The following is a 27,149-nucleotide window of genomic DNA, read 5'->3' as shown; positions in this document are numbered from 1 at the left end:
GCTTGCCCCATAAATAGGTACTTCCACCTGTTTGTGTTCATCCTCTTTTGTTGATAGGCTTATAGGAGATTACTAGGCTAACGGCTCAGGAGTCTTTACAAGCCTAGCCAATATAACCCAATTTTACCCACTATATGGCCCCTAGCGGTAGGAGGGCATCACTGGTTTGTGCCTATGCCTTGAGTATTTTACAGACCTTCCCCTATCCATAAGGGACAAAGGCGCCACCCTGGGTGTGAATTTTCAACTCCCTATCCACTGATCCAGACTGGTCTTGAAGAGGCCCAGGGAAGAACTCTACTTAATGTGAATAGGGAGCCAATTCCAAAGAAGGGGCAACCTCTGAGACACATTTCTACCTGTCTCTCCAGCATGTTCTGTTTGATTTATTAAGTTTGTATCCCTAGAATGGGTGACCCTCATACGGTTTGTCTTGTGGACATGCATCACTTCCATCAATGCTGGATTTGTGACTGCCTTGTAGGTCAGGCATAGGTCACTCCTTAATAGTCGACAGACAACAGAATGAAGGGAAAGGGCTTTCAGTCTGTCTGCATAGGGCATGTTGTTAACACCCTGTATTTTCTTAGTGATGAACCTCTGAGGTCACTCCATCTGTTGTTAAGTGCCTAGTTAAGTACATGCCAAATGGCAAACTGTACTTGATTATTGATCTAATGAGGGCTATGTACAGAACGACTATAATCTCCCTGGATCTGGATGCCATACCTTTACTTATAAGTTGTGCCACACAGAATGACTTCCTCACCACTGTGGGCACGTGATGGTCAAAGTTCAGGCTACTGTGCATCTAGATCCCTTACCTCTAAGTTTATTCATAGGGGTATGTTGTTAATGTTGTAGTTAGCAGGGGTATTTGATTTCCCACAGGGCATGATATTGCATTTCTTCACATTTAGTTTCAGGCCGTGATTCTGACACTAGTCATTTGCATGATTTAGACCTTCCTGAAGGACAGCTACATTGTTGGGGGTCTCATGATTTCCCCCAGCTTGCAATCATCTGCAATCTTTGTCATTCAGAGGCTTTCTAAATTGGACTTGGCATCCAAGAAGTACATTCCAAACAGTGGTGGTCCTAGCACTAAGCCCTTTGGCAAACCACAAATAACTGGCTTCATACTGGAACTTCAATCACCCACTTTAACTATAAATGTCCTGTCCTTGAACCAAATGGCTACCCATCTGATTATGTAGGGATTTATGCCCAGTTTTGTGAATTTATTTATAATAACCCCAAGAAGTAGTATGTGTTCATGCAGCAAAAATCAAGTAACAACCAAATAAATCAAAAATGCTCACGTAGTATTCTTCCAGTCTTGGTAAATCACTCAGTTGATGTTTAGAAATGAACGACCATGAAGGAGCGTATTAAGACAAAAAGAACAATTTTAATTTGTTCAAGAAAAGTATCTTTCAAACAAAAAGATAAAAAGCTAAGCGCTTTCATCTTTAATGGTAGGACTTCATCAGAATTTGTAATCCATTACATAATACAGCTGTTATATAACATTGGTTTCTTAAGGTCATGTGACAAATGATCAAAATTCCGAAAACTGGTAGGACCATAGGATGTATTATGATCTCAATAGTCATTCAGTTGCCTAACAAAGAAATCAGGGTAATGCTTTATTGTAGTAACCCCCAGTCATTTTGCGCAGAAGTGGGCATGGTCTGAGTAACTGACATTCCACATGGCCATGATGTTGTATGGCAATGAAGCATGACTGACATCCCATGCAGATTTGCTAGTGCATACATTGCTTGTTGATTGACACAAGGAAATCATCCCCTGTGCATGTGAGTTGTGAATGATCTTGTGAGTGAGTATACAGATCCTGCGAGACTTGTCATAATGGAAAGTAATATCTATTTTTCACGGATGAAATACTGTTCTCTTTATTACAGATACTGCTCATTTTATGTTGAAGAACCCCACCCACAACACAGAAGCCAGAGTCGTGTTCTGTTGCAAGAATATTTTTTTTTTCATTTTTGCAGGGGGCCGAGTGCCCCCTGAGCCCCCCACACCTCAGCCTAAATTAAATAAATGGCTGCTATAAGCCGGCATTTCATTTTGCTACTGTTCAGTGCAGTTTGGAGAGCTAGCCTTCTTTTTTTTTTCTACTGTTCATGCAGTTGACACATTCTGCTATACTTGTTATACTTCAAAGAAATTACTATTGTTCATGGATGAAATAATCTTTTCTTTAGTAATGATGGTGCTACGTATCCATCAGCGACCCAGCACAGGGTTTAAGGTCACTACAATACAAGTTGTACACATTTTCCTTTTACTTTAATTTTTTTAAATTTATTTCCTTATAGCAGGGCATGAACCTTGCATCATTATTAAAGAGAATACTATATAATCTGAACAACTGTTATTTCTTGGTATTACAACTAGCTTGCAGGATCTGTATACTGCATGCTCAGAATGCCAGCTGAATATTCATGCAGAGGAAGAAGACATCAACATGAGTATTCATCCATTTTCATACACGTCACCTGGTTTGGGTGGTGGGCACGGTTTGGGCAGGCCTTGCTACTGCACATCCGGGGGGGGTTACTACAGTAAAACATTGCCAAAATCAATACTCTCCACTCACATTAGTAAATGAAATAAATATGTAAAATAAATTGTATGCTAGTCATACCAATAAAGATTCCTCATACTGAATTCTTATAATAACAATCTTAAAAAATCATATATGAAATGTAAGAAACAACTTTAAAAAAGCTTGCAAATAGATTAGAAATGTTTTTTACAAGTTTTTTTTATAAAACTTGTAAAAAATGTGGCAGTCTTCAAAGTATCGCACTCTTCATCTTCAATGCAGGTGTAACAGAAATTTGTTCGTGGAGTCCTGGGAAGATGGCAGCATTTAATTTAAGTTGCCATTATACCTCCCTGTAATCCGCGGTGGTGGTGCTGCGGTAGCGTTTTCGCCTCACAGTAAGATGCTGTCCGGTTTGACTCTCAGCTAGAGCGTCTTCTGTGTGGAGACATGCGTGAATGGGTGTTCCTTCGTTGAAGGTTGTGCGTCAGGGCTGGCAACTCGGTACGTAAAAATCAACTGCCAATCATTAACGGACCAGAGTTCCGCTGTGGCGACCCCTAACCGGGAAAAGACACAACAACAACATTATAACTCTTTGTATTCTAAAAAGTTTTCCCAGTTTCCTCCCCTTTCATCAGTAGGAGTGATCTTTTGGATGTCGAACGCAAATTTCTTAAAACCTTGGCATGCCACGGAATGTTTATACAATGCATTGTTAGTGTTTTGGTTTTTATATCGTAGTTGTGTTCGTACATCCTTTTCCGTAGGGCACGCTCAGTCTTTCTGAGACAACTGGCGCACTTTGCTAGGTAAATCACCCATTAGTATGACAGTTCACTTTAACTAACTTTTTTTTAATGCTTGTGTAGTGATCCAAAGTGATAATGGGGGTGTTCAGAATGCAGATGCACTGATTACAGCTCCCATATTTTTTGTGTCAATATCACTATTACCTCTTTTAGACTGATTGTGCTCTAAAAGTGTCTTAATGTTCATAACAGTTTTGTGTATGCAGTTGGGTTTCTCTCCCAATTTGTGGTAAACATCATCATCCATCTTAAATATACTCCTTTATTAATAATATCTTTGATGTGCTTGCTTTGTTCACAACATTGGAGTATCAAGAGTCTGAAAATTTGCTTGTAGAGTTAGTTTTTGATGCAGTGGGTGCAGGTGTCACTAAAGGTCCAGAATGGATGATAGGCTTGTATTTGACCTTCATTATTTGTTTCCCAATGGTGAATAAAAATGTCTGTGGGTAACCCCTCTCTAAAAACATGCTGTGAATCCTCTCATATTCCTGCTTAAGTAGTTCAAGGTTAGAGCACATCCTGGTGGCTCTGACTAACTGCCCCTTAAATAAGTTATTTTTAATGCAGTAGGGGTGACTACTATCAAAGTGAAAATAGGTATTAGAAAATGAGGGTTTCCTATAAATCATAGTTTCAAATCTATTCAGACTACTACCCTTGTAAATAGTCACATTTAACTAGTTTACACTGTTCTGACAAGTTTGGTAGGTAAACTTTTAAAAAATCTGTTGTTCCATTCAGGTATGCGATAAACTCCACTATTTTGTTGGGAGGGGGCATTTCAGAAAATAAAAATGTCATTCAGGAACCTAGAATAAAATTTCTAGTGTAAATTTAATCTTGAGTTTAAAATACATTCAATCTACCAGCTGTACATCACCAGGTAGCATATACTGGGGCACGTGCTACGCCTACAGTCAATCCCTTAAGTTGCTCAAAACATTCTCCTTTGAAAACAAATAAATTATGTAAAATAATTTCCATTAAATCCATAAGGCCTATTTTCTAGACTTGTAAGGCTTAAAAGAACTGAGTGAAAGTATCTGAGTCCCTGCATATGTGGCATGCAGCTGAATAAATCAGTTACACCTATTGTTACAAAGGTAACACTGTCCCTGTAAAATTCGTATTTAATCTTGTGTAAAAAATCTCTTAAAATATGGTTTATAGGTGAAAATCTCTCTTTCAATATCCTGTCCACAAAGATGGCCAAGGGGTACGTTTTGGACCTAGAATACCTTTATGCATTTTTGGGATCCCAAAGATGGATGGTACAATGGGGTTCTTTATACTAAGAAACTGATGTTTCTGGGGTGAAACTGTTCCTTGTGTCAAACAATCATCTAAAAACAGGTCAATCTTCTTGTATGCTATAAAAATGTAATTCTTTGATACTGTTTCATATTTGTCATGGTCTAAAAGCATATTAGAAACTCTAACGGAGTTGTCAGTTGAGTCCACAAAAAATATACCCCCTCCTTTACCTGATTTCATAACCTTCAGGTCCATGTTAAATCTGAGAGTTCAAAATATTGTTCTCTTCCCTGAACATGTTTTGTGTGTGAGTGTTTTTCCAACTCATATAGATCCCTTTCACAACACTTTTCAAATGTTGCCACTAGAGGGATTAAGGGAGGGTTAAAATTATTTTTTTCTTCCATAGTAAGTTATGTTCCCTTAGTACTATATCTGATTCATTAGTGTTAACTAAAAAGTTTAATTTTCTCATAAAGACTTTCAACTCTAGTAAAGTGTCTCTTATGTCCATACATTTGTGGGGTACAAATCTGATACCCTTGCTAAACAATGAAAAATTACCTTCCTGTATTTCTATAGAACAGTAATTAAAATTGTTAAACCCTTTAAAAGTGTGTACAATATTGTAGTCTGAGGTAAATATTCTGTTGTATAGATTAATATCAATTACTTTTGGTTCCTTTGGTTTTTCCAGTAGTTGCCCTTGGTTCTTGTTTCTCCTACTTGTTTCTCCCTCCCCATATTTAATGTTTCCATCTGTTGGACCTCCTGATAAGAGCGGACTTCATGGTGGGGTATAGATGGTTGTAAAAAAAGTGTCTACTGATTCTAAATTCTCATTAGTTTTGGAGAGTGGGGGAAATTCATCCACACCCATGTCTGTAGTTTGTGTACTGCTGGTATATACTCTCTGTGGAGGGTTAAGTGGGAAACACTCATGAGTTTCAAATCTAGAACAAATATAATTTTTGGAAGAATGCTTAGGTGCCTTAGGTAATGGATATGCAACACTGTTGTGGTAATCAATGTAATCACGTATCAGTTTTTTCTATTTTCTTTGTAAATCAATCTTACAATTCTGTTCAACTTTTTTTAAAAGCATTACTACAATTGGGTTTTAACATGTTAAACAACAAATAATTTGTAATTCTTATGTTTAAAGTGTTAATTTCATCAAATAAATCAGAAATAAAGTTTGTATATCTCCTGATAATAAAGTCAGTTAGTTCACAGCTATACCTATAGAACATGGCAGTAAGTTCTAAAAGTCTTTGGTTCCTGCAACTATTCCATTGGGCAATTTGTAAATTCTCAGCCTCTTTGGTATCTTCCTAGTCTTAATACATTTGTTAAGATAACAGTCATGTAATTGAAGGTTACACACCTTAGTTAATTTTCTTTTGAATGTCTTTATAAACTTAGCCAATGTGTAGTCATCTGTGGTAGTTGACAGACGAGATCAGACAGGAGTCCCCGTGGACTATGATGTTTGCAGATGACATTGTGATCTGTAGTGAGAGTAGAGAACAGGTGGAGATGACCCTGGAGAGATGGAGATATGCTCTAGAGAGAAAAGGAATGAAGGTCAGCAGGACTAAGACAGAATATATGTGTGTGAATGAGAGGGAGGATAGAGGAATGGTGAGGATGCAAGGAGTAGAGATGGCGAAGGTGGATGAGTTTAAATACTTAGGATCAATAGTTCAGAGTAATGGTGAGTGTGGAAGAGAGGTGAAGAAGAGAGTACGGGCAGGATGGAGTGGGTGGAGAAGAGTGTTGGGAGTGATTTGTGACAGACGAATACCAGTAAGAGTGAAAGGGAAGGTCTACAAGAGGGTAGTGAGACCAACCATGTTATATGGGTTGGAGACAGTGGCATTGACAAAAAGGCAGGAGTTTGAGCTGGATGTGGCAGAGTTAAAGATGTTAAGATTTGCACTGGGTGTGACAAGGGTGTACAGGATTAGGAATAAGTATATTAGAGGGTCAGCCCAGGTTGGAAGGTTTGGAGACAAAGCCACAGAGGCAAGATTACATTGGTTTGGACATGTGCTGAGGAGAGATGCTGAGTATATTGGGAAAAAGATGCTAAAGATGAAGCTACCAGGTAACAGGAAACAAGGAAGGCCTAAGATAAGGTTTATGGATGTGGTGACAGAGGATATGCAGGTGGTTGGTGTGACAGAGCAAGATGCAGAGAACAGGAAGAAATGGAAACAGATGATCTGCTGTGGCGACCCCTAATGGGAACAGCCGAAAGAAGATGATGAGTCATCTGTAGTAGAATTTGTTGATAAGGCTGACATGTGGAATTCTTGATTTAACCAGAAGTTGAGGTCCTTGGGTGGTTCAAAGGAAATCCATTGTTAAAATTTAATTCATTGTTGTAATTTTCTGCTGCAACAGTACCATTCCTTCTGCTATCTGGCAGAGAAACTGATTCCTGTCGGTGTCCATTCATTTTAGGTTGTACCACGATGTCTACATTGAAAGTGGTGGTGGAAATTTCTTCTATTTTGTTGGACATGTCCACCACTCAGCGAGTTAAACATTTACTTATAACATCTGAACGGGAAACTGTGTCAAATGCCTTGGCTAGGTCAATGTAGGCGGTATGCACTGTTTTACCCTCATCCATGGCCTTAGTGACTTTCTCAAAGAAGTCCACTATATTCAGTAGGCATGACCTGCCCTTGACAAAGTCGAACTGGCTCAGGTTCAGTGTTTTGAGGTTTCTTCTGTCTTTATTTATCAAGTCCATAGACTTATAAACAACATTAGTCAAGCTTATGGGTCTGTAATTTCCTGGGTCTGTTGATGGTCCTCCCTTATGCAGAGGGATGACCATAACTGCTCTCCACTTTATCAAAACAAAGCCGGTCTGGTTGCTGTGGTTAAACAGGGTTCTTACTTGGCTTGACAGATCCTGATTTAAGCTATTTAAGAGGCAACCTGGTATATAGTCAGACCCCACCTATGCCATGTTTTTAGCTTTAGAGAGCACAGTAGCTACCTGTTCACTGGTGATAATTGGCAGAGGAGTTGTGTAAAGTATTTCTTTGGGGAGAACTAGGGGTCATGGAGAAGTGAAGTTAGAGGTAAATTTATCCTCTAGCAGACTTGTTAGATCTTCTGGCTGAGTACAGGAGATGCCATCTACAACTAATTCCGCACATTGTTGAGTAATGCCCTTAAGATTGTGGACATAACTAAAAATGCCTTACGGTTATACTTACATTTGCAGGGTATTTATTTTACAAAGTCTGTCTTCAATAACTTCACTAGTTCCCTGATATACTTGTTTATACCAATGAAGGACTTACTGCTCTGTTGTGCACATTCCCTTTTACTTCACAAGAGGATTTTCTTTCTTTTGTTGTACACCCTATTAAGACCAGGGGGTTCACCAGGGTGGCTTGTTTTTGCAGTTTGACCCGGGCTTACTTCACTTCAGTACTGCCATTTCTGTGCTGTTGTTTATGTTGTCATGCAGAGCTTTTGTCTACTCCTCTGCAAAGACTTCTGTGTTTTCTGGATATGTGGGAACTTGGAATGTAGACAAGCCGTCACTTCATAGGAGGTAGCTTCCCTTATAAAATTTCTTAAAGTTTTTGGGATTCGGGGGGGGGGGGTCTAGTACCTTAATTTCCAGTGAAGCCACTTTATGATTTGATCTTACCAGCTAGGACATCACACATTGGGGGATGCAGTGCTCTCCAATATTTGCGAGTATCAGATATGAGATATTTATCCCCTTGGTGGGAGTGCAGACCTGCTGCTCCACAGTACTTGAATTCACACAGTCGAGAAATCTTTGGGCCTATATCTTAGCAGTCGTGTATGCCTCCCAGCTAATGGAAGTGTAGTCAAAAATTAACCACGAGTATGGTATTGGACTGGATGACAACGGATTCAAATAACTCTAGGTATGAAATGTAGGTTTCCTGATTCATGGAGGGGGACCAGTAGCTAGCAAGAATATGGTAATGGATTTTTCCCAAAATTAGTGGGAAGTTGGATAGCTCAAGCATGTCATGTCTGACAAGTCTTGAGGTGAGATTATCCTTTATGTAGATAGATAGACCTCTGTCTCTCACCCTTTCACATGCAGTGGGTGAACAGAATGTAAGACAGACATTACAGTTATGTATTGCCGCAGTGCTTTCCATGTCTTTAACCCGTGTTTTGGTAACTGCACAGAAGTCAGCATTCTCCAGGGTGATGAGAGCTTCTAGGCAGTGCAGTTTCTTGCTGAAGCTCCTAGCTTTGAGCAGTAACACCTTTAGCTTGTACTAAGCAGCTTTGGTTATGTTGGAAGGCTTGTCTGTTTGGCAATGCCTAAAAAAGGTAATATAGGGGTGAATAATGTTTTTGCCAATATCTGAAAGCAAAGACGTGACAGGTGGAGATCACCCCTGGTAAAACAGCGTGGTCTGTCGACCATGTCTTCCCAGGATGACAAATATTGGACCCCTTTGGAATGACACCAATAGCTAAACCAATTGTTAAAGTCAATAATTTTCTGTCTGTATTGTGGCATCACCTTTGGAGATGGTAGAATGCTGCTGATGTTAGGTTCATACCTGCCTGTTACACACATTCTGAAACTTCAACCATGTCTACCTTCATACAGTCCAGGAAGGTACGTCTCAGTCAATTTAAGCCCACATGAACTATGACTGAGTCATACTGGTAATTAGGGGTAAGTGACCTGAGTGTTTGCATGATCTGCTGGATCCTGGCAGCTAACTGTAACCTTCTCTTTATCCAGCCTTGTGAGGGGGACACCGGTGTATCTCACAATGCAGTCACCTGGGGCCAAAATGTTTGGCTGTGAAACATTTTGCCTTATGGGCTTGGTAGTTCAGACACAATGAGATGTTACTTTGTGTGTTGTGCTGGTAAGTGACTTGTTTGTGTGCATGTGGAGTTTATGAGGACTGTGCCTGAGAGGTCTTTGAGGCTTGGGTAGGTTATATGTGAACACCTCTGCATATGTAGGTCTATGTGCATGGTCCTTAGTGGGTGCATTGAGTGGGGTGTGCAAATCACTGACAACTTGTTTTTTTTCTCAAACATCTTTAAAAAACATACAAAATGATATTACTTTAGTTGCAAACAGTTTACATCACAGCCACCATTGAAACAACTGTAGTTGTAAACATTATACATCACCTATAAACATCCAGTCACTGTCAGTTAAGCATTATATAGCTAATTCAAATCCTGCCTCTTAAACCTCGTTCCTGCTCTGCATATACTGTTCCCACAATTCCCATTTTTTTCCTATGTAGTTTGCTCCTTCCCTTTTCTAAAGATCTCAGTTCCAGTTGTTTTATCTCTATTACTATATTCACTACTTCTAGTAAAGTTGATCTAGAATTTGATTTCCATTTTCTAGTAATTGCTTTTTTGGCAGCCACCATTATTAGACTCAGCAAGGCTGTACTGTGTCTAGGCAATTCTGATTCTGTAGCATTACTCAAAAAAATCATCTCCCCAGTCAGTCCAATCTGCTTACCCAGCATCTCTGACAGGGAATCCAAAAAGTCTGCCAGCTCATCACACTTCCAAAAAATACGTTCCCAGCTACCTCTTTCTTGCTCGTCACACCTCTAATATTTGCTAGCCACCCGAAGAAAAATTCTTTGGAGTCTTCTTGGGGTATAAAAATAACCTATGTAAACACTTACAGGCAAAGATCCCAAATATTCTAGACTTTGTTACATATTTGGAAGATACATATATATCCCTCCATTGTCTCTTTGTGAACTGCTTATCCAATCTCTCTTCCCAATCCTTTCTAAGATTCTCTGATTAATTCTTATAATTCTCATGCAATATTTTATATACTTTACTAATTATTCCTTTTTTAATGGCAGCTTCTGTTCTAGATTCTACTAAAGAAATTCTACCAGTGCTGGTCTTTCACTTAGGAGCCCCCCGTTTCTTTCCCTTTGCCTATACTCTGATATCGGTCCTTGATAGGGAAGGCAATCTCTAACCTGCAGTCCAAATAAATTCTTGGCCTTTTCCCATTCTGTTACCTTTCATTTTCTAGTTGTTTGTTCCCAATACCTTGGTTCCTTTGCCAGTTTTCTCCAATAAGTTCCAGCCTCCTTTTACCTATTATCTGTATCCCTGACCACAGTCAACCATATTGGCAAAATCTCTCTTTTCTCCATTCTCATGCTGGTTTGTTTCTTAGAATACTCCCTGCTACTTTATGAATATACCGCTGACAACTTGTTTGTTGCAGTTTGTGTCTGTGAGAGTCTGGTCTCCAGCGACAATGTGCAAGTACATCTATCACATATTGTATCTGCCTGCTGGAGAATTAAGTGGTTGCCAGTGTACATGAGGCAACTGCTACATTGCCTCAGGATGCCCATGTTCACCAAGCTGGAAACAGAATGGCAGGAAAGTGCTCATGCATGGTTGGCGGTCTTACTGTACTTGCAAGGGATATGAGTGGAGGGTGCTGATAACTGGACAAAAGGGGGTGCTTACTTGATGTAATCTAAGGATGATCTAGGCTCCAAGGATACCCAGTGCCCAAACTAGATGCTAACTGAGCAGTGATAGCCCTGGGTGCTGTGATAAAGCAATTCAGACCTAAATAGTGCTAAATTAATGTGTAAGTACTGCTCACTGCACAAACTAGGTGCCTGGGGAGTACTGTAAGACAGAGGTAGAGTTCCGGGGTAGTTTTATAGGGAAATTTAAACTTCTGGTGTCTTGAGTATATAGGCCACCACTAACTATAGGTGCATGAAGAACAATTTCATGCAAATGCAAGGCTTAAATACACTCAGAAAAAAAAATAAGTTTAACACTAAGCCCACAGGTCAATCAGATAATCACACAATGAGCTTTCTACCAGTAATTTCCAGCTCAGATAAGTGAAATCAGCCCTCTCCTGCCAGAAGAGTGCAGACTTAGACCATCTTAGTGTGAAATGACTGGTCTGGAGCCCAAGTGTTGAGGAACAACAAGCAGATGACTGGAACTAACTTAATAATTCATTAGACACATTGTAATTAGTACAGAATAGCATCCCTTACAACAGTTTGAAACAGCTTGAACTTTGAAAAATTGCAGAAAAACAATTAAATTTGACAGCAGAACTTCACAGCAGATGAAAACAAGCAATGCAAGTGCAAAAATTATATTCAGATCTCTTCTTTAGCCTCGGATGGCTTCACATGCTTGCAAAATCACTCAAAGTCTCTGACGTCATCACAAAAGGATGAGCACCTCTGGATAAATGAACCAAGGCTCACACAAATGTGAGGCTTAAATATGCTAAAAAAAAACAAAACACTAAGCTTGTCATACAATCCTTGAAGTTTCTTTGCAATAATTACTGATAGCCATACTCTTGACCACTTCAGGTTTCCATCACCTGATTTTTTTTTGGGGGGGGGTCATACTTCACAAGCATTTTGTTACATTTGCACCCCTTCACTGCTAAAAAAAAATCACAACAGGCTGTATCACCGGTGCAAATGAAATCCCTTTCTCAAGCTGAATCAGTTTACCCACATCCCAGTCAGCTAGAGCACCATACTGGAATTCTAGCTTTCTAGGGATAGCCTAAGTGCCCTAATTGCCTTCAGCTACAACCTCACAGTTAGCTGTAGTATGTCTTTCCCAAGTGTATTCATGGTGAAACTGATCTTACCAGCATACCAACCCCCCTACTGATCTTACAGGCATACCAACACCCTCTACCCGTCACTTATCAGACCCCTCATTGAATACAATGCCCTGTTTGGGATGTATCTCACAAGACACCTACAACTGGAGTGGCCCCAAAAGTACCTCACCAAGAGGATTGCTGGCCTCAAACAGCTGCCCTATGCCAACCGACTCAAGAAACTCTAACTCTACTCAGTCGCATACCGCTTACTTCGAGGAGACCTCTGTCTAACATACAAAGCCATGTCAAACCCAGAATTAATGGACATGCTCCACTTAAAGAAACCCCAGTCTCCCCGAGCTACATGCTCTAGGGGCCTAAACCTCACCACAACAATAAATAGGACATGCTGGAGGGATAGATTCTTGTCCCAGAGACTTCCCATGCTCTGGAACAAAATTTCTATCTACATCAAGCAGAGCTCATCATTAGCACTCTTCAAGAAAAACCTTAATAAGTGGATGGGTGACAGGAAATTCACCCCTGGGATTATGTCTGGGGCTCTGCTCGATGAGGGGCAGGAATTTAACACTACAAGGGTGGCGAAAGCCAATACACTGTTGGTTAGGCTTACTTTGGCCCTCGGGCCGATAGCCTACTACCTACCTATGACCCTATAAGATCAATATATGAAGACAGTTAAGGTTATTAGATAACAGTTTAGTTTAATGCATTATAGACCAACTGCATGCATGCTTTACTAGATTAGTGCTCTTAACTGAAGAATTAATTACTAAAGTTTGTCTCTGGAATTGAGGTATGTACTCTTGATAACTATATCACTCGAAGTAATAGCTGTATGGTTATCACACACTGTAAGCAGAAAATACCTGAATGTGTTTTTGACCGGCTTCTAGCAACAAATGTTTTCTGTTAATCCTAACTTGCTAGTTGTCACAAAATTTATTATCATACTAGACCTTGATATTGTGTAGTATAGCCTTGGTCATGTTTCAGCTTAGTATCTTGTAGGCTGTTGTGTTTATGAAACACAGGACAAATTAAGACTTAGAAAGAGTTCATGCTTGTACTAGGTTGGATCAACTTCATTGTGTATTTACCTCTGTGCTCCCAATAGTCACACATTGCAGCTTATACTACTGCCTAGTATAAGTTAAACCATAGCTGCTGTCTCACCCTAAATGACCATTTTGTACGATACATCATCAGTTCATTGTAAGCAGACATGGTTATCACTGCTGTTTGCCAATCAACATTACACACAAACATGCTAGTCTCTGCCTACCATATTCAAATTACAAATTTGAAGCGTCCTTCTGTGGTCCTTAACTAAACTTTATTTTATTTATTTATTTTACATTTGTTGACCGGGCTAGTCTGGCTGGATACATGTCCATTTTCAGCAGAGGCCCGAGGAGAAAAGCTCCACTATATACTAAGTACATTACATAAAAAAATTAACTACTCTAAGATAATAGCTAAAATCAGATATTACAAAAGCAAAAAGAAAGAAAGATAATTTAAAAGAGAAACAAGTTTACAATAAGCAGTTCATTAAATATCCACAATTGTACAAAAAGTACATACTTAAATCTCAAACAGTAAAAGAAACAAAACTGAGTTGGGTAGAGAAGATCATTCCAGGTAACCTGCATATTTGAACCACTCTTTGCAGTTGTACTGTGTAGCAAAATATCCAGAGAGCATCTCTGTAATTTTGTAGCCTTTTCTATTACAAAATGATCTACAGAAGCAATAGTCCGTGTTTGTAACAAGGAATTTGCATAATTTCTAAATTAACTCCCCAACCTTTTGCCATCACCTAATTAGATTTTTTTTCTGTAATTTAAACACCCCAAACCTTTTCCATCAATTTCTATATGCAAAGTGAATAATCCTGGTGTTACTTACAATTGATCTTTGCTGTTTACTTGAGCTACTGCTTCCATTAATCCAGCTGCACAAAAGGGAATAAAAGTTAATCAGAGCCAAAGTAATTATTTCTGTTCTCCATGAAGAAAATGAAAAGTAAATTTAGGATATAGTGGAAGTATAGCATAGTATTAGTTTGCTAAGTACACCACTACAAAGCCACAGACTGCATCCAGAAATCAAACAGCAGCAGCTGATGCAGTCTTTCAGTAGGAATTGCTGTGGCTCACATGCAAAGATTCCACCCATATAAACTTTATCTGTGGAGTACACTCCATGTTAAACAAACCACTATTAATTAATCAACTAGAAGCAAGTGAGTCTTGTTTTTGTAAGTCTAGTAGTATCTCTGCAAATCTGTGTTGCTAACTCAGCTGGAGAATCTCCCTCCACCATTAAAAATCACAAGGCACACAGTAATTGGTGATACCATATTTTTCTTCTTATATTTTCCCCTACTAAACTTTATCCCAGCAAAGACAGACTTGCTGACCTTTCTCTAGGCATTTCACTGTCCCAGTGCTTGCCCCACAAGTAGGTGTTCCTACCTACCTGTACTTACCCTCTCTTAACGTAAAGGTCTTCATGTTTCTTTGCAATACTTACCAACAGCTTTACTCTTAACCACCTCAGATTTCCTTCACCTGATCTATTTTTGGGAACACATACCTACACTACTCACAATTTCCATACAGATATACACACACAGAATACTTATACTTCCTTCCAGCATACCCACATTCTTTCCCCAAACAATAGCAACTTGTTCTGTGAAACACTCCTCCCACCTCCAACTTACCCTACACCTATCCAATCCCATCTTTACACATTACATACCTATTTCTTCTACTTACTCCACTTCAAAAGCACCCCACTCACCTACTGTTTTTCTATACAAATACTCCTCCCACCTCCATACAATCTTACACCTACTTAATCTCATTTTTTTACACTCAATACCTCTATCTCCTCAACTTGCTCCTCTTGAAAAACATTCCTCTCCTCTACACAAAATCTCCTCCCACCTCAAGTTTATTAAACACTTATCCAGTCCTATCTTTACAAATGACACCATCATCCTTACTTGCTCCTCTTCAAAGACATTCCTCTGAGCTACCTGCAATCTTACATTACAAATCCTCTTGCACATCACCTTTGCTACCTCCATGTGACCCTCCACCTACCATTCTATTTTCCTCTTACTTTATATACCATACCTCCAACAAACTCTGGCAAACTCTAAATTTATTTTTCATTTTCTTGAGAATTTAAACATTAAACCCTTGTATTCCACCAAAAATACTTCCTTCAATATCAATTTCTGTTCTCAGTATTGATATGAACCAGCTATATTACTCCACTTGAAACATACTGCAGAGTTCACCAATCCAATTTGAGGATAGCGATCCAGCCCCTTCAACCTATATCACACCTACCACTCTACCTATCCTAATCAATCAGTCTACACAATACCATTAAATCTATTTCTCAGTCAAATTTCTGCTCAATACACTCCATCCACAGATGTCAACCCTACACTCTCACCACAAAAAATTACACACCTCACAGTATCTTCTTCTCTGCTCATCCTTTCCAGTCACCTTACAATCATGCCATGATCAGCTATGAACTACATTATCTCATCTTCAATTCACCCTGCAGATAACTATAACATGGCAAAAGTAACCTATGACCATGCCCTCAACCTCTATATAATCTCCCACATTCATTTTCTCAAGCATAAATATCCAATCCAGAGCCTAACCCTACTTTAAAAATAAATATTAAACCAAAGCTGTTCTACAGCAAGCTACAATGCTCACCAAAGTCACATCTATGTGGAGATATCCATGCTAACCCTGGTCCAGCAATACAATACAATCCTACAGCCACACAAATCCCAATCCAGCAGCACCATAGCACTTATCTACAATCAAAGAAGGGTTAGAAATAATCCATATCAAACTCCAGAGAACCTGAAAACTAACTTGATTGCATGCTTGGACAACCCATCACTCTCCTAAGGTTCTTAGTATTACTGACACCTGGCTAAAACCTGTCATAAAGATGAAGGAATTCTCTCACCTGGATAGATTATTATTAGGGTTGATAGTAAAAGCAACAAGCTAGTGTAAAAGTAGCTATTTACCCCACCATCTTTGAACTGTCCCCTACTTTTACTGTCCCCAGTTCAATAATATAGAACTTTTCAGCTCTTGCCTTAAACTTAATAACAATAAAAGCCTAAATATAATCAGAGACAACACTGCCCCAGTGAATAACATATCTACAGCTGACAACATCCTCTCTTGTTTTTCTAGCATCATTCTTCATTAAACAATTATTCTAAGTGATCATAATACTGACAAACAGCTCATTAATTCTGACCATCATCCACAGTAAACCTAAATGGCTTCAATCAACTCATTAACAGGCCCACCAGTTATAAGCTGAACAACATAAGTTCCACAATGGACTTATCACATTAGACCCAACCAAATATTCATCCTTAGGGACTCGTCTAGATACGCTCAGTGACCACCTTCGAACTTTCTCAAATACTGCCACTACCCACCCTCCTAAAACACACCACTACAATTTAGTATGTAACCTACCTTACAATTTAACCATATATTTCTTAGCAGACTAGATGACCATGCTTCCCTCAGCAAAAGCGGTTAAGAGAAATCCTGCCCTTTGTTATCTCTCAACACTGAAGTACAAATGTGTCAAAGGGATAAAAGCATGGAAAATCTGGCTACAAGAGAAAACAAATCTTCAGTATTTCAAACAACTTCTTAACCTCACCAAATATAAAGTCAAAGTTGAAAAACATAATATTACATCACCTACCAGCAAATGTATACAAATAAACCAAAATTGTTTTGGGCAGTAGTTATGAACATACAAAATCCAAGCAAAATGTCTCAGCCACACCGCTACAATGAGTTCACTTCACCCAAACAATAGCTGCTTTGATTACAGCAAAATATATAATGGCTGCTGACTGCCTCAAGAACTAAATACAAACTCCTCTATATTCTCACTTAAAAACTACTCCAACTTCCATTATTAAAATATCTACAAAGACTAAACCCACTATACAACATTCTACAAGAATACCTAAAAACAGTGCAGATACTCTCATGTATCTAGTTTCCATATTCATAAATAGTACTATCCAAAAATACTATGCATCATTTCTCTAAATACTGCCACTACACAAAGATGGCACCACAAATGATCTTACCAGCTATAGCCTAGTAGCTATATTAAACACAATACAAATGTAAAGCAGTCCCCAACAGCAACTAATCCAAAATATGAAGTAACTGCAAACCACAGGCTAAGACAGACTGCATAGGACCATAAATATTCCCAGTTCCACAAATATTACAGGTTCATAGGTTGGTACTAAGCTGTCGGCCCAGCCTAGCCATAACAATTCCCTGGCTATTTCTTCCCACAATATTTACTTCCCTGGACCCCTGTCTAGCAGGGCGATACTACTGTATAAAAAACTTTATTCAAAGTGATTCTTTCATCCTGCTTGACAGGACTTCATCAGAATCTCAGCTGATGCGGCATGATCTTTACTGTGCCATTTTGGGCTTCTAAAGTTTTCCATGCCAAGGAGCACGCACCCCTGACGGCTTTATATCGTCAAGCAGGATGAAAGCGATCAATCACTTAGTTTGCCGAAAAGTATTTCCAGTGAACACCTCTTCATTGACCCATATTCAGCGAAAATCACTTCCACAACTTGCTGAATTTACCAAGGGCAATGAAATAATTGCCCCTAGCACAACAGAACCCACAACTAATATTTATTTATTTATTTACATTTGTTGACCGGTAGTGTCCGACTGGATGTAGGTCCACCATTTTCAGCGGAGGCCCGGGAAGATAAGCTCCACAGTTAAAATAAACAGACAGTACTTACATTGGATTACATAGCGATTAACAATTTAACATAGCAATTGCTTACAACATATGTACAGATGAAGAACATAGTACATCAGTAGACAACTAGAATCTTTATCAGTGAAGTACATAACAGACATTAACAAATGTTACAATAAGAAGTTCCTGCTGTATAATAAGTACTAGGCTTATGAGCATTTGAGCTTGCTATAACCAAGGTAGTTAGTGGAGTGGAAAGAGAGGTAGTGGTTGGATGGGGTGGGGAATATTAGAGTGGGAGTTGCAAGGGCATAATCAGCATGTTTTTAGGTGCACTTTTAGTAAAGTTTTGAAGTGGGTGCATGATGGTATGGAGGTAATTGTGAGTGGGAGGGAGTTCCATAATTTGGCTATGGTGTAAGAGAATAGTGCTTCACCAGCAGAGTTATTGGCTTTAGTGATCTGCAAGTGATTTTTGTTGCTGGATCTTAGTGGTCTGGTGGTGCGATAGGGTTGGAGTAGATTCTGGAGGGATGGGACATTTAGTGGATGGTTTACTAGTTTGTGGGCGAGTGAGAGTTGACACCACTGAAGGAGGTGAGGGAGTTCAAGCTAGCCCAGTTCAACAAGTGAGAGACAGTGGTGACTACGGTAGGATGCCCCTGTGGCGAACTTGGCAATTTTGTTGTAGCAGGTCTCTAGCTTGTTTAGATCGCATTGCCTTAGGTTGGTATATATTGGAGAGGCATAACGTAGGGTGGAGATAAGGTGGGAATTTGCTATTGAAATCTTTGCTGCTTTGGTGAGAAGTTGCTTATTTCTGTATAATGCTCCTAGTTTTTTGTGGACTTTTTTTATGGTCATGGATATGTGAATGTCAAATTTTAGTTTATTGTCCCTTTCCACTCCTAGCAATTTGGTGTGTTCAGTTGGGTATATAGTGGTGTTGTCTTTTGCTGTGATGTTAAAGTGAGAGTTGTTTTGAGTATGTTTGGTGGGTTGGAAGATGAGTAGTTTAGTTTTGTTTAATCAAAGCAAACCCACCCAAGTGGGGGGCTTCACCCCCTCCACCCTCCCAACTATATATGTATATACTGACTCAGAGATTGCACTACAGTGGGGAAAAGGGTAACGTTGTGTAGTTGGCCAACTAATTCATTGCCCTCGGAAAATTCAGCAAATCGCAGAAGTGATTTTCGCTGAATACGGGTTGACAAAGAGGTGTTCGCTGGGAATAAGTTTTGGCAAACTAATATAGACCCCATAAATGATCTACATACTGCATGTAAATGTGCTACCCTAAATCAGTATGCAGATCTCGCCACACAATATGCTCTGCTCCTGATCTGTTCACACTTCAAGAAATCACTCAAAAATCCTTTATTGCTGCCTGCTCTAGTGGAATAGAGGGATAAAGCCTTGAACTACAGCCCAGCCAACCTGAGTTTGATTAGCAGCTGGGGCAACTGATGGAGCAATAGGGAAGGGATTAGGGCACCCATCCCAGGTGGAAGAAGGTTCATTGATATGCTGCCTAAGGGGGGGACATGTTCCAAAGAGGGAAGCTGACCTCAGAAATAAAAACAATGAGCATGGTGGGTGGGGAAAAGGAAGTGGATAGATCACAAAAATAGATAAAAATAAAAAATCCCCCACCACCACTTGGAAGTACAGACAAGTCAAACCCCCAGGTTACTCCAGAAAAAAAATTAAAATAAAATAAATAAAGCAACTCTAGTGGGTTGAAAAGTAGCTGATAGACATGGAGTGGACGCTGGGGGGTGGGGCAGGCTGGCAACAAAGGGACCAAAAAAATATTAAAAGAAAACTACTCCTTTTCCTCCCTACATACAAACTCTAGACAAATCAAACTATACCCTGTTTTTTTTTTTTTTGATGAATCGATTATAATTTCTCAAACAAAACTCCTAGGATTCATTAATGATGAAAACATGAAATTTGACCACCACATTGCATAGGTCATCAAAAAGACCCATCAAAAACTCAGCACACTGTACTGGATCTGAATTACCTAGACAGAGTAAAGTTTTATTAAGTTTGCTTTTTTGCAGCTAACAGAATTAATTACTAGAAAATAAAAATCAAAGTCTACAAAAAATTTATTTTAGGTATTGAATATTATAAAAGAAATAAAAGAAACGGAAGAGGGTTCTTTAGAAAAGGTAAGGAGAAAATAACATTGAAGTAAATAAAAACTGTGGGAAAATGCATGCATAACAATGTTTCAGGAAGAGAAGGACTGAAATTTAAGGGAAGGCAGAAATTCAGCAATTTTTTTTTGTTGAAATTTTGATATTAGCAAAGAAAATATGCGTGATGTACACTGCATTTAAATGGAAACACATGAACAGAAAATAAACAAACCATTTTAACATATCTTTGTCTAAGTCTTACATGATAATTTAAAAAAGCTGTTTAAAAAAATATAACAGATTGTGTGCTACCACAGGTACCAAGAAAAGCTATAGCCACCACATATCTGCTTCCATAGCCTCTCTGAGTCTGCAATTCTTACTAATCTTCAAGTCATCTAGAAAGCCAGACTACAGCAATGCTACAACAAACTACTGTTTGTTGCCAACCATCCCCATAGGTCTCATCACTGCACAGTGCTCAAACAACCAAAATAGTTAGAATGATTGAATCACCTCACCTACTCACAACTAACTCATGACATAATGGGCAAACTGCACAAATACCCACACCTGAGAAATATCCCCTCAAAATACTCACCAACTAGAACACTATGCTCCAAGCACTAGAATCTACTCTCTACCCACAAAGCTCACAATTCATCTGAGGATGCTATATACTCGGACTCCATACATTTAAGCTCCAGAATACTATTCCTTTCTTTGCAGGCTCATAAAGAGTCTTCACAGTCAAAACTGAACTAAATTTCTGATAGATCTTTTCCTCTTCTAAAAGTACTGACAGTAACATGCAATTTCCCTGTATGTTATATCCAGCTTTTTAACTCATGTGTATAACTACAAATAAAACTTGTCTTTGTATAACTTGTATAGGACTCCCATTCCCTTACCTCTTCCCTCCCAATGAACCATTCCAGAATTTCTTTATTACTGCACTTTGAAATAATTACGTTTCTAAAATTATTCCCCTCCTCAGCTTTCTTTACTTCAGACATACTGTACTGCTGTCACAACATTTATGTATGCTTAATCTATGCTATATTTTGTCTTTTTGGAGTCTACTACTAGGCAAGTATCAGTACATGACAATTTTTATGTTTCTTTTTTTTTAATGTTGTCTTAAGTATACTGTTTTAATGGAACAACAAAAACATGTCTGTATTGAACTCTAGTGACTATCTTTTATGTGATTGTATTGCATGTACTTTTGTTTTTGCAACATCAAGTCTGTAGTATACTGTACAGCAAATTTTGTATGATAATATGCTTTTGTCTCTGTCACATTAGTGGAGTTTTTCTCCTCATGTCTCTGCTAAAAAAGGAGTTCTAAACTGTGTTTTCCTGGCTAGGCAACACATTTTATTCAGGATTCTTCTAGCATAGTGAGTTCATCAATACTACAAAGCTGGAAAGATGAATTCTAACAAATACAGAGGAGGGAAGGCTAAATAGCTAGCTAAGACAAATGTCTGCTAATGGTTTAGCAATTACGTGCAGAAAACAGGAACAGTTTGCAAAACATTACTATTAGAATCCAGATTCTTGAAGAAATGTTCTTTAAGGATAATTATGTTGCTTGGTCTAACAAATCATGGGCTCTACCAATATATATGGCACTCCTACCGCATCACTGGTATACTGCTCCACTGTGTGGAAAAGATATCATGCTCATTACCAGCCTTGTGCTATTCCCCAGCATACCAAGTTCAGATTCCCCTCCCCAATGTTAGCAAATGGAATAAAAATATTTATTTTACACTTCTATGAAAGCATTCCCTCCTGTCTATTGAAGTTTTTGTTTATGTACTCTGCTTGCTGATTCTATCTAGGTCTGTTTGCATATGTATAAATCAATTGCCTGTGCATACTTTGTATTTATGTGAATGTACAGTATGATGCATCCATATTTCCAAATTTAGTGTTTGCAGCCTGTATTCCAGTAAATGGTATTTCTGACATAATGTGCCTTCAACCTGAGCTATGATTGAAATCTTTCTCCAGCATCACTACAATAACCCACTTAATGATAACATTCATTATACACATGCATGACTTAAATGACTTCTTGTTTGTGTACTTCAGGGGTACATACGAACTTAGAATGATTAGTTAAAATATTTCCAGATATCACTGGCACTACGACAAACCCTCATATTGAACAAGAAATTACCAGCTTAGTTTAATCAGTGTAAATGAATTCAGTATCACCTAGTTTAAATATTTTGTTCTGAGACCAAGGACCTTGCAGTAATTCTTCAAATCCCCCATAATGAACATGTGAAGCCTTAAAATGCTAATCTAGTACTGGAAAAATGGGCATTTTAAAACATTTTTTTTCTGGAGACAATTGTGCCTATCCAGAAGGAAGATATGCCCCCACACCACTTACTGCTAAATATACTAGGTCTATAACATAAGCACAAAATGGCTAAAAAGAGAACACGTAATGAGCGACACATATTCATCGAAATGCATTTAAGCGATTCGATGAATATGTCACAGGGCAAGGAGGTAGTTGGCCAACTACATGGTGTTGCCCTTTCCTTCACTGTAGTGCGATCTCGGAGTTGGTATATTTAATTAGAGGGGTTATGGGGGGCACAGACGTGTGGGGGTGAAGCCCGCCATCTGGCAATCTGATTTGGGTTTCTAACCTTTTTTTTTTTGCGATCAGCCACGTGAATTTTTTTGCTAGGAAAACATTTGAGGATGTGGCCATTCGCTGTTTACAGCTTTTACATTTCATGTGTCGATGTATATGTAGTCACACATATGAAATTTCGTACTTATGACAGACCCAAATATACTACCTCTGGAGGTCACTGCTTCTCATAGGAAGAGACAAAACAAAATCCAGATTTCACACTAAAGGGCTTTACACTTTGGGGCTTCACAACTCTAATGAGAATCTATGTTTAGACAGACTGCCACCTACAAACTCTGCTGTCACTTCCTTCTCTGATCTGTATCCTACCCAGTGAAGGTGATCATTAAGTCCCCCCCAAAACAATTTAGGGTTGTGAAAGCATGTGGGGCCCATCAATGAAAAATTTAGGGTTGTGAAAGCATGTGGGACCATCAATGAAGCAGGCGTTCCATTCTGGTTGCTCTAAAAATTTAACTAAGGGGATACCTTCTATTGGACCAACCAAGCTTTTATAGTTCTTCAGACTTTCTGATTAACACAAAATCTTGGATGGTCCAATAAAAAGGGTTACCAGTTGTCTCCTGCAAAAAAAAAAAAAAAAAAAAAAAAAAAAAAATGGTAAATGTCCTGAAATTTTAGGACAAAAATATTTCCTAGGTTTTCTTTAATAGTTGCATAAAACTGTTATTTTTATATTTGTTTGTTTGTGTCTTTCGGCTTTTCCCGATTAGGGGTCGCCACAGCAGAACTCCGGTCCATTAATGATTGGCAGTAGATTTTTACGTGCCGAGTTGCCAGCCATGACGCACAACCTTCAACGAAGGTACGCCCATTCAAGCATGTCTCCATACATAAGACGCTCTAGCTGAGAATCGAACAGGACAACATCTTTCTGTGAGGCGACAACGCTACCACAGCACCAAAGACATGTTATATGGAATAACATAAGCAACTCAAATGCTACATGAATAAGCTTTTATTTTGGCAAAAAATGAAGTTGTAGCCTTTGTACTGGTCATGGGTATGTTTTGTTCTGCAAAATCTTGACATTTCTAAAAAAAAATGTCCCACTTTGGGCATTTGAAAAGGTGGCAACCCTATCCCATCACCTGTCATCTGGGTTCTGGTGTTTTGGTTTATGAACCAGCAAGGCGTTCCCACCTTTTCTCTGTCAGAAAGTCAAGATACTCTAACTCAAAACCTAAAAGGCTCGCAGATCTAACACTTACCCTGCAGTAAAGCATCACCTGTTTTACAAACATTGCATACAGCACATTTACTCCATAACAGCTAATGAAAATGTAATATTCTAGTAGCTCATTTAGTACTGAAGCTACTTACTTGGTATAGGCTGCGCCCAAGTCAATAACAACAGCAGTCTTCTCTCCCCCGCTCCCCAAACCCTCATAAAGGGGCATATTTCCGCATATACTACTGCAACAATAATCCTACAGCTGTAAGGAGTACCCAGCTGGTTGAGAATAAAACAAGGGACCTCATACTATAGCGGACGCCATAAGGGTCTGTCTTTTTCAATGCCTGGCTTAATGTTAAATATTTCTGTCGCCACTGTTACACAGCTATTAAGTTGTTTCAAACGTTCATAGTCGGTTATAAAACGATACACATTTGATTGCATCAGCATCGTACGAAGGTGCCTAGCTATTTTAATGACACTTAAGGTCCTATTAGACATTTTACACTTCTCTAAATACAATATGGCGTAACATTCGAGTACGGTGTTTTGAGCAGAGGAAGCAACTTTGTTTTTGTGGAAATAAAGTAGATTATTCAGTGCATTTGTGTAGTATGTAAGTCGTGCTATATAAATTAAGTCTTTCGAGGCGCGGCCAGCCCTATGCGTAGTATGTTTACTATGCGTCCGAACGGCTCTTAAAACGCTGTTCAAACTGGTGAATTCAGTCTCTTCCTAAGCATCTGTCCACCATATGCTCAAGAGCTTGTCGAGTATCTGCGCTCAACTCGCTCCTGGTTTTCCTACACATCTGTTAACTATAGCCCTGCTACTTCTTTATCCACTAGTTTGCGCGGGTGTTTTTGTCAACAGGACACCATGAAACTTTGCTTAAAATTGTATCCTTCTGACCCACTTGTTAAACAAATCACTGCTGTTCGAGACAGTGTTGATATTTAGATAGTTTCCAGAAAACTAGTTTAGCACTTTCTCCACCGAGTGAGTGTGCTCTTGAAGTAGCTCCACTGTAAAACCCTTGCCCCTCAACACAGCAATAGTAACTGTATCGCATCTTTGATTTTTGTTATTTTTCTGAGCTCTTAAATGGATTAACAGCATTGCTCATCTAATTTGGTGTTCTTAACACCTAAATGTTATTCAAACTTAATAAGTCAGCTTTACAAGAATAAACTTTTATTCAGGAGTTAACTTAAGTTCAGTAGGAGTTGACTGTTTTGCCCAGTAAAATCTGATGTATTAAATTATCACTTTGGCCATTTGTAGTTGTGCACAGTAGGCACTTTTTCAGTAAAAATTTGTATTAAATTATCATGTATGACATAGGCACTCTTACATGTTTATAAATGAAATAATAAACAATATTGACACCACTGTAGTTGCAAACATTATACATTACAGACACCACTGAAACGACTGTAGCTGCAAACATTATACATCACTTATAACCTATCCAGACATTGTCAGTTAACCATTATATGGCTCATTCAAATCCTGTCTCTTAAACTTCGTTCCTTCTCTGCATATATTGTTCCCACAATTCCCATTTTTTCCTATGTAGTTTGCTCCATCTGTTTTCTAAGGATCCCAATTCCAGTTGTATTATCTCTTGTTACTATATTCACTACTTCTAGTAAAGTTGGTCTAGACTTCCATTTTCTAGCAATTGCTTTTTTGGCAGCCACCATAAAGACTCTGGAAAGCTTTACTATGTCTAGGCAATTCCAATTCTGTATCTTAGCTCAAAAAAATCATCTCCCCAGTCAATCCAATCCGCTCACCCAGCATCTCTGACAGATGCAGTGAATCCCCAGCTCACTACACTCCCAAAAATATATATATTCCCAGCCACCTGTTTTGTGCCCGTCACACATCCAACATTTGCTATCCACCTGAGGAAAAAATTCTTTGGAGTCTATTTGGGGTATAAAAATACCTATGTAAACACTTTAGGCAAAGATCCTAAATCTTCTAGACTTTGTTGCATATTTGGGAGATATACATATATCCCCCATTGTCTCTTTGCGAATTGCTTATCCAATCTCTCTTCCCAATCCTTTCTAAGTTCCTCTGATTGATTCTTATAATTATCATGCAATATTTTATATGTTCTACTAATTATTCCTTTTTTAATGGCGACTTCTGTTCAAGATTCTATTAAAAACTCTACCAGTGCTGGGCTTTCATTTAGGACCTCCCTATTTCTTTCTCTTTGCCTATACTCCCATATCAATCCTTGATAGGAAAGACTGTCTCTAACCTGCAGTCCAAATACATTCTTGGCCTCTTCCCATTGTATTACCTTTCCCTTTCTACTTTGCTTCCAATACCTTGGTTACTTTGCCAGGTTTCTCCAATAAATTCCAGCCCCCTCTTGTCTATTATCTGTTGGTAGGAGTTGGCTTTAAGCCTTTTCCAACTTCTTACTGTTTGGACTGTTAGAAGCTTGGAAACAAATAATTAGTACTCCATTTTGCATCCAGGGAAGTACACTTTAACTACTACATTCATCTAACCATTTAAATCAGTTTTGTTGTTTCCCACCCATCCTTTTTCTGTTGTGCATTTAAACTTGGAGAATGTTTAAGTGCCCACCACTACTATATATCTGTCCTTGGAAGCTCCTCCTAGACTCCTTGCTTGTATACCAGGCCCTAGAAACTCCTCCCAGTTTTATCTCATCTATTCTTCTTACTAGGCACTGACAGATGAAACTGGGTAGACCCTCCTCTTAGAAGGTTAATCTGTTTTGAAATTGCTTAAAGTGTGTGTTGGCTTGTCTGCTTTTGAATTGCCTTGTAATTAATTGTCACTAGTTTAATTTGTTTCCAGTACCTTTTTACTTTTAAGTGTGTTTTTACATTAGGACGATTAGGACTGCAGTTCTATTGGCAGTAGAAAGGTAGTCCAGTCTGTTTGAGTTGGGAAATGCACAAGGAGGCTGAAAATGAGAATTTCCTATTCTAG

General features: G+C 38.8%; 1 protein-coding gene across 1 annotated transcript in view; it reads right to left on the bottom strand.

Moving 5' to 3' along the window:
• The window catches only part of ACTR10 (actin related protein 10), a 757,243-nt gene extending 732,771 nt beyond the window's left edge, over nt 1–24,472 (bottom strand). Inside the window, exon 1 of the mRNA XM_044074447.1 lies at nt 24,311–24,472. Within this exon, the coding sequence (XP_043930382.1) occupies nt 24,311–24,387 (77 nt within the window). The 5' untranslated portion in view covers nt 24,388–24,472. The remainder of the gene's footprint in view (nt 1–24,310) is intronic.
• Between the last annotated feature and the right edge of the window lie 2,677 nt (nt 24,473–27,149).

This window comes from Protopterus annectens, chromosome 6.part0 (assembly GCF_019279795.1).
Source record: "Protopterus annectens isolate FY-2018-M chromosome 6.part0, PAN1.0, whole genome shotgun sequence".
Lineage (NCBI taxonomy): Eukaryota > Metazoa > Chordata > Ceratodontiformes > Protopteridae > Protopterus > Protopterus annectens.
Note: the sequence above shows the minus strand (reverse complement) of the source record. Positions and strands in the feature narration are given on the sequence as shown.